This window comes from Phasianus colchicus, chromosome 25 (genome assembly GCF_987193195.1).
Source record: "Phasianus colchicus chromosome 25, bPhaCol1.hap1.1, whole genome shotgun sequence".
NCBI lineage: Eukaryota > Metazoa > Chordata > Aves > Galliformes > Phasianidae > Phasianus > Phasianus colchicus.
In genome coordinates, this window is record NC_143460.1 from 986,551 (window position 1) to 1,000,641 (window position 14,091).

Sequence of the window (14,091 nt, forward strand, 5' to 3'; positions counted from 1 at the left end):
CTGCTCCCGTGCAACAAAGAAGATGCAGAGACAACCATGGCTCTAGGTCCCTTGTGAATCACTTTATTTTCACTGCTGCAGAGAGTAGGAGTGAAAACACCATTAAGTTGAAATCAGTTGAGAACTACATATGTCTCTAGATATATCTGTACAGTCTACCAGTATATATACACATTATATATAAATATATACATAGGGTCTCCGGGTCTAAGGTTGAAACCTGTCAAACCCAACAAAGCCCATTGGAGGAAGACTTGGAGAGACTCATATTATTTAAAAAATCCTGAATATCATGGGAGTTTGCTGATCCTTCCTATCTCTGGTGCATGCAGGGCACCTGCAGGGAGCATCCCCACCCCTTCCTGGGGAGTGGAACACAGTGCCTGTCCATGCTCACTCCAGAGAAGGGTCACTTTGGGGGATGAATACCAAGGCTGGTTTCTTTGGTTTATTGCTTTATATTTGTTTTGATTGGATTTTTTTTCTCCTCAAATGTAAATCCTGAGAATCGGGAAGAAAAAAAAAGAGTAATCCTTCTAAACCCGGACACCCTATATATGCAGGCACAGCTATCCAAGAGGGAAGTGATACATGTGGAAATGGGGAGAAGAGGGGATAAAAAAACAGCTTTTCCAAAAGAGTAATTCTTCCCTTTTCTTTTCCTCTCCTTAAAAAAAATAAAATAAAATAAAATAAAATAAAATAAAATAAAAAAATAAAAAAAAAAAACAAAAAAAAAAAAACACAAGGCAAAACCAGACGCGTGTTCGGTCCAAGAAGGCGACAGAGTGGAACCTGCAGGAGGTGGGGGTGCAGGGAGGAGGGGAGAGCAGGGCGGGAGTGGCACGGAGGTCACCCAGCCAGCAGAGCCCAGATGTTCTCCACGTCAGCATCTCAGCACAGGGGCGGCAGGATGCGGGGGGGGAGGGGGGGGTCTGCAATCGGGGCAGGGGTGCAGAACACACGGAGTGTATTGCAACCCCACAGGCAGCAGCAGGGGAAGGATCACCCCCGCCAACCATCTCCTGCCCAATTGCCCTCAGCCACGCTGCCCCGAGAGCAAGGCTGCGGAGCAGCGGGAGGACGGCGTCCCGGCCCCGGGCCGTGGCTACGGCCACGAGATGTCGTTGCCGGCTCTGCCCGGCGGTCCCAGCCCGCACCCCGCGCACCGAACCGGGCGGCGGCCGCGGGACCTCGGGGGAACGCCCCGGGATCGGGCTGGGACCCGCAGCACCGCTCCGCCGCCGTCGGTTGGATGTGACCGCAGAACCCGCTTGGATTGATGGGAGGTGGTGCGGGGACGGAGGGCTGCGCTTCCCAAAGCAGGGAGTCAGCCTCAGCGCGTGCTGCAGCCCCGAGCGCAGAGATGCGGCTGTCCCCAGATAGGCCAGTCTCGGGTTTCGGGCTTTCGTGGCTGTTTGGGTTTGGTGTTTGTGCAGAATACTGCTGCTCTGAGCTGAAATAGCTCCATCACAGGGCTGTGTGATTGCTGTCCTGCAGCACCGCTCACTCCTGTGCCATCCCTTCCCCAAACAGCCTCCTCATCAGCTTCATCAGGAGATGCTTTGGGTAGGACCGAGCCCACCCTCCCCAAACTCTGCCAGGTCCAGGGGAGAGATGGAGACAGCTCCAGTGCTGGCAAAGGGCCAGGCTGGGGGGCGGGATTGGGCAGGGTGACAGGAGGATGACAGCACGGTGACAACCCCCCATGCAGCCCTGGCTGATGCTGGGACCTGGGACGGCTGCTGCAACATGATGCTGTCCTGCAGACAACCCCCGGGGACACAGAAGCCACTGCAGGCAAGGAAAGGGGGGAGGGAGGGGACATGAGAGGAACAGAGAGGCCAGGGTGTGAGCGAGGGAAGAGGGAAGCAAAGAGGGTCCCGAGTGTCAAACGTGATGGGGTTCGAGTCTTTGTGCAAAGCCAAGTCCTAGGAGAGGCACGCAGGGCTAGAAAACCACGGACTGCAGGAGGCGGAAACACATCATCAGGTCCAAGGGGATGGGGGGCTTCAGGAGGTTCCCGTCCAGCCGCAGGTACCGGAGCCGGGGCACGCTGTCCAGGTCGGAGGGGGAGAAGTCCTGGATGGACATCAGTGAGGTGGGGCAGATCTGCGTCCCATTGATTTCTGCAGGGAGAGAAGGAGAAGAAGGACACGGGTTAGAGGTAATGAGTAAAAGGAAGGCAGGGTGGAATGCTAGAGAACTATCCCCCTGCCTTCCATTCATTTGTCCCTATCTTCATAGGGTCACCCCAAAATGGGTTTGCTTTGCTATCAAAGGGAGAATCCCCAGCCCCTGCAAGGAGACAGGGTGCAGCCCAAACACCCTGGCAAGAGAGAAATCTTGCTTTTGTTCAGAAATGAAGCAGGTCACTCAGCCAAAGCAAGGTGAGGAATACAGAGAGCCAATTTAGAGATAAAAGGGATCACCACATCCCACAACATGGTCGGTGCTCGGCAAATAAGAAGCCAGCTTCTGCCTTGCCCCTTCCTGATGCTGCAGCCAGTGCCCAGTCCATGATTTTTACACCTCCTTGACAGCACACTGCTCTGCCAGGTAAAGCCACACACAGTCACTGCCCAATAAACAAACACTGCAGCATGTGGAAGTGTTGTGTCACATCACCTGTTGGGACCAGTGTCCTGCCCAGCAGCTGCTTCACAAATGAGTATTCCCTGTGCAGGTCCTGTAGCCCCCAAGCCCTCACCAGAGCCTGAAATATGAGAGCCCAGCTTTCTTTCCCCACTGCACAGAGGGTTTCTGGCAGGAGTGCTGCATTCTTGCTCCCCTGCAGATATCAAGGATGACAGGTCACTGGACCTCTAAAAGCAGAAACATCTGGCTTGACCAGGAACGGTTCTCTGTCTTCTTCTGTAATGTGCTGGCTGTGTTTACACACTTCACAGGCCAGCACCATTAAGTCACTATGCTTTGCCTGGAGCGGTGTGAAACTGCCCCGGTTGGTTTGCCAAGACAACCTCCATCACAGCCCTGTTCTCCTTGTTCCTTCCTCTGTGAGGCTCTGCTTGAGAGTTAATCTGGGTTATTTCTAACCATCTTGACTGTGTATTTGGCATCAGTTCTTAAAATATGTGCACAGACACTCCTTTCTGAGCAGCCCTATTTCTGAACCCTGCTGGGGAATAACTGTTTCAATGACAGGTAGCCCCTAAGAACATCTGCCCATGGCAACGAATGAGAAAAGCCTTGCAGCTCCAAGGGTTATTCAGCCCTGCTCCTCTGCTGCTACCCTCATCCATAGGTCATCCTTCACCTTGTGCAAACCCACCTTCATTTGCCAACGGTAAAACCTGAGCTCATCTCACCACTGCATCCCCCCCTTTGAAAGGTTCATGTACAGACGGGTGAAAAATGCCCTTTGGAACAAAACGCTTGCCATCTCTCAATCTATCTGCTTCCCAAATCTCTCCCGGCTGGCCAACATGACTCACTTTCAATGGAGTTGTTGTTCAGGTAGAGGTGCTCCAGCTTGGGGCTGATGAAAGGGACGTTGGTGAGCTTGTTGTGAGCTAGGTGCAACACCAGCAGGTTGGTGAGATTGAAGGAGTTCTTGGGGAGCCCTTTGTCAGAGATCTGGTTGTAGTTGAGCCGGATGAACGCCAGGTTGGGAAACTCCTTGAAGTAGTCACTGGGGATGTCCTCGATGTTGTTCCTGTCCAGGAAGAGCTGGTGGATGGCACTGGGCACCCCAGGCGGCATTTTCCTCAGGATGTTGTGGGCAAGGTTGAGTTGCATGAGATTTTTGAGTCCTTTGAAGGTGTTTTTGTTGAAGACTCCATCACTGAGCTTGTTGTGGTGCAGATCCAAGAGCACCAGGTTCTCCAGCTTGTTGAAGACCCCAGCAGGGATCTTGGAAATCTGATTCCTGCTCAGGCGCAGCTGCTCCAGGTTGGGCGGCAGGAAGGCAGGCACCTCCTTCAGCTGGTTCTTCTCCATGTAGAGGAAGATGAGGTTTTCCAGCTTCTCCAGGACCCGCCTGTCCACTTTCCGGATGCGATTGTTGTCGAGGTTGACCCATTTCAGCTCCGTGGCATTCCTGAAGGACTCCTCCGGGAGGTCATCAATGAAGTTGTTCTGGAGGTAGAGGTAGTGGATGCGGGATGGGATGATGGGGACCTTCCGTAGGTTGCGGCTGTCACAGTAGAGGGCAGAGGGGAAATCTGGGGGACAGTAGCATTCTCGGGGGCAGTCAGGGAAGATGGAGGGTGGGCCAGGCGGCAGGGGTGGGGGCAGCTCGGTGGGCTCCACGGGTTCAACAGGCTCGATGGGCTCAGGAGGTGGGCGGGTGGGTTTCCGTGGAGGCTTCCTCCGCTGCCCGCTCACCTCTGAGATCAGCACAAGAACAAGTGGGAGAAGCAAGCTAAAGGCCAACTTCATGGTCCAGATGTTTGCCTAAGTGAGACAAGAAGAGGTGGGTTAGGAAGAATCATAGAATCCTAGAATGGCCTGGGTTGCAAAAGCCCACAGTGCTCATCCAGTTCCAACCCCCTGCTAAGTGCAGGGTCACCAACCAGCAGACCAGGCTGCCCGGATCCACATCCAGCCTGGCCTTGAACGCCTCCAGGGATGGGGATCCACAGCCTCCTTGGGCAACCTGCTCCAGTGCGTCATCACATTCTGTGTGAAGAGACCAGTTTAGGTTCTGCATCGTCTCCCATCACCACAGTCTCTGGCAGCAGGAGTTACTCCACTACTCTGCCAGTAACCTGCTATTTTTTCTCCTTCCGTGTGGAAGTTATTTTTACATCCAACCCCTTTCCCAAGCATGAGTTCACTGAGATCTCCTCTGGCTCAGCTTTATGCCACTGGGGGTTGCTTTTTTATTCTGTTTCATTTGGGTTTTTGGTGGGCTTGTTTCTTTTTTTTTTTTTTTTTTTGGTGGTGGTGGTGGTTGGTTGGTTGGTTTTTACTTTTTACTTTTTTGGTTTTTCAAAGAACGAAACACAGCTGAGAGAAAAGTCACCTACACACAAGGCACAGAAATGAGATCAAGTTAACCCTACATTAAGAGGGAAGAGAGTTACACAGGTGTCCTAAAACTGCAAGGAAACTGTGCAATAATTCTGGCAAGAGACAAGTGGTCATAAAGACAGGCAGGGAGAGCAGAAATCCCCTGACGAGTGCAGAGGTGAGCAGGTGGGACAGGAGGGGACATTTTCTTGCTCTGAACTGCAGCATCCCTTCAGCTTCAATAAGCAGCATCTCCAGTGGTGGGCAGATGTCCCCAGTGTGGGTTGGGAGCCTCACTGTACCCTTCTTCCAGAAGGATGGATTGCCCTTTCAGAGGCCCTGATGGATTAGGGTTAATTTTGCTCTTGAGCCAAAAAATCAATGATTCAGCAACAAACTGGCTGAGCAACAGTATCAGGAGGCCTGCAGCAGCTAGCAGAGCAGTGAAGATGGATAGTGTTGTGCTTCAGGGATCAGGATTTAATGCAGGACGGCCCATTTCCAAGGCTGTGTGATAAAAAAAGGACATTTGCAAGATTACAATTGGGCAGTACTGAAGGTATTCTGCCATATGGCTCCCTATGTTACCCAAATAACTGATCCATCACCCCCTGCCCCACTGCAGGGTGCTAGGCTGGGCTGGTAATTTAGGGGGAGTTCAATTGCAGTGGGGGATCTAGAGGGATCAGACGAGGTCTCTGATTATCTGTAGCCATTGGGAGCCCCTCCTGGACACCAGCCCAACAGTTCACATCCCCCACTTTTCCCTCTCAACCACATCCTAATTTCTGTGGTTATTACTAAGCCTACAGAGGCTTTCTGTCCCATCCCTGTTGCCTGGAACAGCAGCAGCAACCTTCCCTGCAAGATTTTTGCTGGGTGCTCTCCAGCTGACAGCTTGGAGGATGGAGTAATCCAGCTCTTTGCAGATGAGCTCCCCAGAAAGCCCAGTGCAGAAGGTACTTTGGATGCTCCCCAGGCCAGCTGGAGCAGGCCAGGTTCTGTACTTTCTGTGCAGCAGCAGATACCTGGGGGTGTTTGTCAGGCTTCTACCAAAGGCATTTGGCACTCCAGTGAGAATGGAGCCCAGGTGGATGAACCAAAGCAAAGCAGATGGAGGAGCTGGGCAGAGTCAGGGTGGGAAGGGGAACCAAGAGTGGGGAGACAGGGAGGAGGGTGGGGAGGAAGATGAGACAGAGAAGAGAATGGATCTCCCAAGCTAACTGAGCAGATGCCGTGGGAGACATCACAGCTGGGATAGCAGCATGAGGCAGGAGGCTTTGGTGATGCTGGAGCTCAAATCAGTCTGCCTCAAGCAAAAGCAGCACTCACCACCAAACCCCCTCCTGTTGCCTTTTCTTGGCATGGAAATGCCTGCCTAGGTCCCCTCCAGCATAACAGCCCCCTTTCCATTCCAATTCTGGTGGGTGCTGCTTCCAGCCCCTGACGCTGTGCCAGCCCTCCTCCCTTTGAAGCAATCCCATGCATTCCTGGGGCTCAAAGTAATTGACTTTCTCCTTGAAAAAAAACCCTGTTCCCACCCCCCGCCCTCCCCCTGCCTGTGTTACTTTCCTTTTTGTCTCACTCCGCTCCCATCTGGCTCTGTTTAACCCTACAAGGCTCCCATGCCTGCTGTTTTCAATCAGAGCTCTGGCATCTCGCTGGGGGAAGGGGAAGAGCAACACCGCCAGATATTCAGCTCAGCAGTATTGCAGTCAGTCCCCTTTGGGGATGTACGTGCATGCTTCTGTGTTGTTGGAGGACAGATTCGACAGCAGGCCGCGGAGTACAGGCAAATTCCCAACACACAGGCCCCTCCCTGGTCCCACAGCATCCCGCTCCTCTCCCAGCCATGTCCCCCTTTGCACGCCCTCTCCCCCCCACCGTATCGCAAACTTTTCCCCGGGCTTTTGCATCAGCTCCAAAACTGAGTTCTGGATTTTCACACCCACAAAGCCTGGAGGAGCTGGGGGAGTTCTGATGCCTGGTGGTGGAGGGAGGAGGTGTCTGGGAGGCAGTACAGTGTTCAGTGCACTCTGCGGTGCAGCCATTCAGCTCCTCCCTGCCGCAGGGGCAACATCACCGCGAGGGGTGAGGACGGGGTTGCTCCATTGCCACATCAGGCTCAGGAGCTGAGTCAGCTCTCAGCCCATTCAGAAAACACCTGCCATGAGTGCTGTCACACGCACAGCCATGCTGTCCCCCCCACATGAGGCTCCATCACCGCAGGTGTCAATGGACTCTGCTTGTAGCAGAAATAGTGTCTGAGCCAGAAATTCAGACCCTAGAGCAACAGCAGCATGTGCCATTTGTCAGTGCAGAAGGAAAATGTCAGCAGGCAGATGCAAACCTTTCTATCTACTGTACTGCCTGCAACCTGCAGATTGCAGCCGGTCTGCCCACTGCTTCCATCCCACTCATAGAAAGCAGCACTCCCACTCCCTCTCCTGCAATTTGCATGCAGCAGCTCACGGCCTGTGGCACTCACGTCCAGAAAAACATCATCAACCAGGCTTTTTGCAACAAGCCTGAGGCTGCCATAAGATTTACAGTTGCCTCCAGCACACTGGAAGGTTCAAAGCTGGCTCTCCCTGGACACAGCACCATTGGCAGTCTATTCTTTGTCGACTTTTATACCACTGAATTCACTGACATGAATGCAAGAAATAGATTTTGAAATCCCACACCCTGATCCTACATGAGCACTGGCTGCTGAATCTGTAGCAGTATCTGCTCTGCAGATGCCTTCGCTCTACCTTCCCCATTGCTCTCTGATGCACAGGTCCTGGGTACCCCCCGAGGAATTCCTGCAGTTGGAATGGAGTTAAATCATGAAGCAATGAATGCCTTCAGGAAACCAACTGCTCACTGCAAACCCATTTCGTGAATAGTTTTAACAGTTCAGGTGTCTCTTGAGCCATGCTGAACGGCCTGGGTGCAAGACCAGCATCTCCTACAAGACCCTGGTTGGAGTTATGGCAAAGCTTCCAACAAATGCCAGCCTGGAGCTTTTCCCAAGAAGAGACAGCTGTGCACTCAGTCATCCCATTACAACCAATAAAAATTCAGCACAGCAGCTGGAAATTCCATCCCCAAACAACACAGGTGTTTGCTTTCCAAATAGTTTACCTTTGGTGCATCTCACCAGCCCATTGCTCCCAAGCAGTGCTTGCTGCTAGCGCAGCAACTGGTGCAGGATCACAGCCTCTGGGAGAGGGGGGAGCTTTGTAAAGGTTGTTGGGAGATTTTTGGCAGGCAGAAATCACATCACTCTCTCTCAGGTGCTTCCTGCCCTGGGGCTGCCTCCTGCAGCAGCTGAGTATACAGAGAGCAGCAGCAGGCTCTGGACAGATGTTTGTGGGACCCCTCCTCCTGTGGAGGTTCCAGGAGGAATAAAGGGGGCCTTTTGTGTTTAGGAAGGTGAGGGCAAAGACTCGAGTGCTGCACCATTACATTCCAGCCCATTGCCAATAGCCCCACTCCCTTCACAACTTTCCCACTGCTGCCTCCATCTCCCATTTCACCTCCACTCCCCAGGCTGGAAAATACCCCCAGCTTCCCTGGGAACCTGCTCGCTACAGCAGAACAAGAAATAGTGACTTTAAAATAGCCAAAAGGAGCCAGCAAAGAATCCCTATTGGTCTCCCTTCACCTCCAGTCTCCGTAACAGCCCATTAGCTCTCTGCAAGGCTCTGGATCTGATCAGCTTTAACCAAAACAGGGGGTTCTTTATCCAGCAGTGCCGCAGTGCTGGAAATGCTGGAAAACCACAGTGCACAGTGCCAGGCTGTCCTCTGAGGGAGGCAGACACGCTGCCACCCGCACGTTCCCGAGGCGCCTGGGGAGCAGAGTAGAGCAGTGATACAACAACCGCCCTGCCTGCCCTTTCCCAGCAATTTCCCAGCCAAAAGACAAGCTGTGGGCTGCTGGTCCAGCTGGGATCAGTGCTGCGTTTCTTCTCATGTGGCCATGCAGAACATGGGTGTCCCAGGGGACCAGCTGCAGTCCGGCTGGAGAGCAGCTCAAATGTGAGCATGGGCTCACAAGCAATGCCTGTGGGCTCAGCTTGAAGACTGCGGGATGTGGGGATGGTGATGCACAGCCCATGTGCCCCCACATGCCAGGAGTGCTCCCCCCGCTGTGTCACAGTCACCAGACTCATTGCGAAAAGCTCACTGTGTTTGCCACGACCTCTTCCCCCTGGGAGGGTCTGTGAGAAGGCAACGCAGGCAGAAAGCTGCTTCCTCAATCTCAGCAATTCCTCTCTTCTCCTCCTCCTCCCACACCGTGTGCCCTGAGGCTGCTCCTGGCTCAGCCCGCACACCTCCATGCTGCACCCACAGAAGCAAACCCCCATGCACACCCCACTCCCCTCCCAGCAGACGCATCGTGCCAGCTCCACTTTTGTAAAACGTTGAGAAACACTCTCTGATGCTTTGTCAATTCCTTCTGCCTCATCCCTTCCTCCCAGACTCTTCCCAAGGCAGAGCAGACCTCCCACAGCCATACTTCCATCCCTCCTGCTGGGAGCACCGAGTCCATTGCCCTGAAGCACGAAGGGGCAGCCAGGAACTGGCCCTCTCCCATGCTATGGGATGCTGCAGCCCAGCACCACATAAGGCAGCCCACAGCTCCTAGGAAAGTTTCCAAGCCCTCACATGCTGCGTGCTTTGCATTCGGCTGCCAAGAGGATGAATTTCTGTTTTTCATCCTTTTATTTCTTTCTTTCTTTTCCTAAAAGCATACAGCTCTCAAAAAGGCAAAGAAGGGCAGGTTTGGTGTAAAACCGAATCATCTCTTCTGCACACCAAAAATTTTTTTCCAGGATTTAAGTGAGCATCCCTGCCTCGTTGCTTTCTCCCTTTGCCTGCTGAAGCAGGCACAAAGAGCCAGCTGTGAGCCAAGCTGCTCCATCTAATGAGGTGGCAAAGGCAGTGTTATGTGCCCCGGGAGTGGGCTGCATGTTCCGGGCACAGACATTGCCCATTGGGTAGGAAAGCTCAACCACCGTGCACGGTGCTGAAAATTGCTCCTGAGGCACCTAGATGTTGTTTGGCTGCCTCATCTCACCTCGCTCTACAATCCCAGCCTTCCTCCTGCGGGAGCAGCACCCTGCAGCAGCCCCCCCACCGCATTCCTACAAACCCAGAGCTCAGTGACCCGGTGCCCACAACGCACAGAGTGACGGAGGTTCCCTGGGAGCAGTCCCGACTCCAGAGGTGTGCGCTCTCCTTTCAGCCTCTCCCCCTTCTTGAACGCTTTCCGGGCTGCTTTCCCAGGCAGGGGATCGCCCTGGGCACGGCTTGGGCTGAGCAGTCCCCTGTCCACCTCCAGCACTTCTACCCAGCTGGAGAACTGAGCCGGCGTGTGGTTGGGAGCTGCCACAGAAAGCACCTGGCAGTAGGCACAACGCTGTCACACGCGGGATTTAGTTCTACTTTCAGCCCTCAACCCCTAGCCTGCACCACGCTGAGCAAAACTCTTACAAAAACAGAGCAAAGTGAAGGAAAAAGAGACTCCAGCTGCTGAAGAACAGAAAGAAGAAAGGAAAAAAAAAAAAAAACACAACAAGGAGAGAGAGAAAAAGAGCAGCGAATGCTGCTGTGCATGTAGGAGACGCTGGAGAGGGCAGCATCGTGGATCAGTGCAGCGTCCAGGCTGGGACATCGGGCAAGGCGAGGTGTGCCTCGGGGGAAGCGCCTGCCCACCGCTTACCTGCGTGCACCTCTCCCTCCTCCTGCCTCTTATTAATCCCCAAGGCAGTTTCCCTCTGGCTGCCTCCCTCCTCCTCCTCCTCTCCGCGAGCGAGCGTTGGCCGAGCGCGCGGCGCTGCGCGGGGGTTTTGTTCCTGGGAACCGCGGGCGCGGGGTGGGTGGGAGCGCGGGAGGCGGAGGGCTGGGATGGAGGCGAGATGACAACAATAACGTCTTTATCTGGCAGCCAAGCGCTGCGGGCTCCGCACACATGGCCTGCCTGCCGGAGGGCTGGCGTTTAATAACAATTCCTTCTGCTGCGGAGGCTGCTCGGAGCCCGTGTTTAAAAACAAAGCTAATTAATAATTTCAATAAGCCCTTCCCTTGCCACGGCCCCTGCTCCGAGAGCGTGCGGTTGGGCTGGTGTTTTCCAGCTGTGCTTCTGATTACAGAGGGAGCATGGAGCGCGGGGACTCTGCGTGTGCCACCCATCCCCAGAGCTGTCCCACGCGAGGCAGTGACACGGCACAGGGACACACAGCTGCCCTCTGTCCTGCAGAAGGGAACCAGTCCCAGTCTGGAGGATGGCATCATAAAACTGGTACTGGTTTCATTCGCTCAAGGTGAGAACTTTAATTGAAATCCCAATGATGCTCAGTGAAGAGGAAGGAGCAGAGCTGTGGCGGTGCGGGGTGGCTGAGTGGGACGTGGGTGAAGGGCTGTGGGGTTTTACCCTCAGCCTCTGCAGGACCTGGGCTGGAAAATTGCTCTGCGCAGAGGGGACATACTGGGGAACTTCAGTGCTGGGGCTGCAGGGATTGGTTGGCTGGTGGGTGCCCGGGGGATGGTTTTGCTCCCAGGGGCTCCAGGTGAATATTCACTGTGCTAAGAAATAGCATGGGGCCAAGCAAGGAGTGCCACAGGCACAGCAGGCCATGAGCATCCCCATCCCAAGCAACACTCAGGTTTGGGGGGGCAGGGGCTCCCACGCTCCTCATCCTCCCTCCAGCCACGTGGATTTGCAGGAAGGGTCAGGAAAAGCTGTTTTTTCTTAAAGAAAACCCGGACCAAAACCTGCTGGACACTGGCAGCTGCCTGGGAGGGGCTGATACTGCACTGCCCCACTTGGCTGATGGTGGCTATCAGCAGTAAGCTTCAAACAGCCAAAGTCAGACCCTCCCTAAAGCTCCCACTGGCTGGCATTCCCCGTCTGGCCATGGGCTCCCTGCAGCCTTTCTGACTGTTTGTTTCCAGCACAGTGGCTTTTTCCTTGCCCCATAACTGGGGTCTCACTGGTGACTGATTCCTGGGAGTGCGATGCCCCAGTGACATGGATGCCCCAAAACATGCAGGACACCGAAGAGGCACAAAGAGAAGCCATGTTGGTACTTCATGTTGCTTAAACAAAGGGTTGAGATGGAGACGTGTTTGCCAGCTGGAGAAAGATCAAAATCAATATGGAAAGAATATGCTGTTTTCCAGCATGGAGATTAACACCAATTGCTTTGAAAAAATAGTTGAAAGTCTCCAAATCGAAACGAGCATGGCTATTTTTAATGTGTTTAGGTTTTTTCTTTTTTTCCTGTTACCTAATACATACTCAGCTGAGCACTGAGGTATGCACAGGGGAAACTAAGGCACTGAACAGGGGCACTTCTCACACAAAAGCTTTTCTGCAAAGCCCAGCATGGAAAGGTCTCCCATTCCAGACTCTATCCACTGCACTGTAAGAGCTGTGAAGCTGCTTGCATAGCTCCCATTCCTGGGAAGAACAAAAACCTGTAGAAAAATCCTGCAAATCTGAATTTTACTCTCAGCCAAGTGACTTTGTTGAGCTTTCTTTCTGCAGGAATTTCTCATGGAGTTCTGAATCCACCTTCAAAGCTGCCCTGGTTTGGTTTGTGAGCTGCAGCCCTGGTTGCCACGTGCTCTACTTATGGCACGGCTGCAGAGAAAACTTCCCCAGCTCTTACAGGCAAAAGGGATGCTGGAGGGCAGCCAGTAGCATGCCTGCTCTATGGGTTTTGTTGGCTCTGGTCATCCTTGGTGCCACCTTCCTTTGTTTGATGCCCCTACCCATCCTGCTTCTGGCCCTCCCTCGTGCGTTTGCTCTGCAACAGCTTTGGTCTGGCAGAGGTAGGGGAGGAAATGTCTGAGTGTGAAAGTACCAACAGGCAGAGCCAGGGCTGTGAGAACAGCCTGTCCCCACCAGGCAGAGCAGCAGGCGACTGCTGAAGGCTTCCATGCAGAGCAGGGAGCTCTGCTGTGAGCTCCGAGGCTGCGCCTGGATGGGGCATGAGCTGCAGCATGCACAGGGGGAACAAAGGCAGAGAGGGGCTAGGGATGGGGGTCTGAGGAAATCTGTGGCAAGAGTACTCTGTGAAAGCCATTTAGAGCCAGCAGCCCCAGGGTGTAGAAGTAGAATTTTGCAGTGCAAGAGACTTCTCAAACACTGACAAGCAAAGAGTTGACCCCAGACTGGGCTCCTCTTCCCCATGCTACAGCCTGAGATGCCCAAAGATAATGGCTAGAACAGAGGAAGATGCTTATTCTTCATGTTATGACAGCATCGGCTGCCCCATCCCAAGCCAAGACTTTGCTCCGTTCGATGCTGTACAAACACAGATGATTAATGGCATTTCTGACAGCCAGATCTTCAAACTCCCCTTGGATAGCTCAAAAAAAAAAAAAAATTAAAAAAAAAAAGAAGAAAAAAAAATCAGAAAGGGAAAAAATAAAGACAGGAAATCCGAGCTGCCCCTGCGGCCAGTGGGTCGGATCAGCGCGTGCTTTGTGCACAACGTCAAAGCAGCCTGCCCTCGCTGAGCACCCGGCCTGAGCAGTCACATCTCCAGTCCACCCCTCCCATGGGCGCTGCTGCGGTGACCCAGTGTCATGGGAAGGAGTCCTGAGCAGGGACGAGGGAAGCGCTGAGCTGCAGCTCCCCTGGGGCTACCCCACCAGCACCTCTGTGTGAAGTGCACGGTGTTGCCACCAGCCTGCAGAACTAAGCTATGTCACCCCCCCACCCCCGCCGACTCACCATAGAGCTTATTCCCAGGAGTCAGAAGGCTGTAAAAGCATCACCAGGAGAAACATATGGCTACAAACAAAGCTCTGGAGGTGGAAGTGAGCAAAGGGGAAAAGTATGCTGCTCTGTCATGCACAGATCCTGCTCTCCCGTCACTGGGATGCTGCGGGATGTGCTTCCTCCCCTGGCTGCACACAGGGCTGGGCAGAGCACGGCTGCTCCATGCCTACATCTCCACCTCCAGCAAACATTTAGAAACACACTCTGTGAGTGCAGCTGCAAAGGGGATGTGTGGAAGGTGTTCGAAATGCCCCTCAAACAAAGCAGCTCCCAGTCCCAATTGCTGTAGAGGCAAAAAGATTTGGCCCAGTGCTTGGCTGGGGTGGGAGATTG

General features: G+C 53.7%; 1 protein-coding gene and 1 long non-coding RNA gene across 2 annotated transcripts; one reads left to right on the plus strand and one right to left on the minus strand.

The window, feature by feature from the left end:
• Nucleotides 1-743: 743 nt before the first annotated feature.
• On the minus strand, nucleotides 744-10,889 carry PRELP (proline and arginine rich end leucine rich repeat protein). Its single transcript, XM_031605931.2, has 3 exons — nucleotides 10,690-10,889; nucleotides 3,456-4,416; nucleotides 744-2,129 (listed from the first exon to the last, which is right to left on the minus strand). The coding sequence occupies exons 2-3, from the start codon at nucleotides 4,399-4,401 to the stop codon at nucleotides 1,951-1,953; spliced, it is 1,125 nt and encodes a 374-aa protein (XP_031461791.1). The 5' UTR covers nucleotides 4,402-4,416; nucleotides 10,690-10,889; the 3' UTR covers nucleotides 744-1,950.
• Nucleotides 10,166-12,313, plus strand: LOC149915026 (uncharacterized). Its single transcript, XR_016459857.1, has 3 exons — nucleotides 10,166-10,654; nucleotides 11,120-11,290; nucleotides 11,922-12,313. It is a non-coding gene; the product is annotated as an uncharacterized LOC149915026 (long non-coding RNA).
• The last annotated feature ends 1,778 nt before the right edge of the window (nucleotides 12,314-14,091 follow it).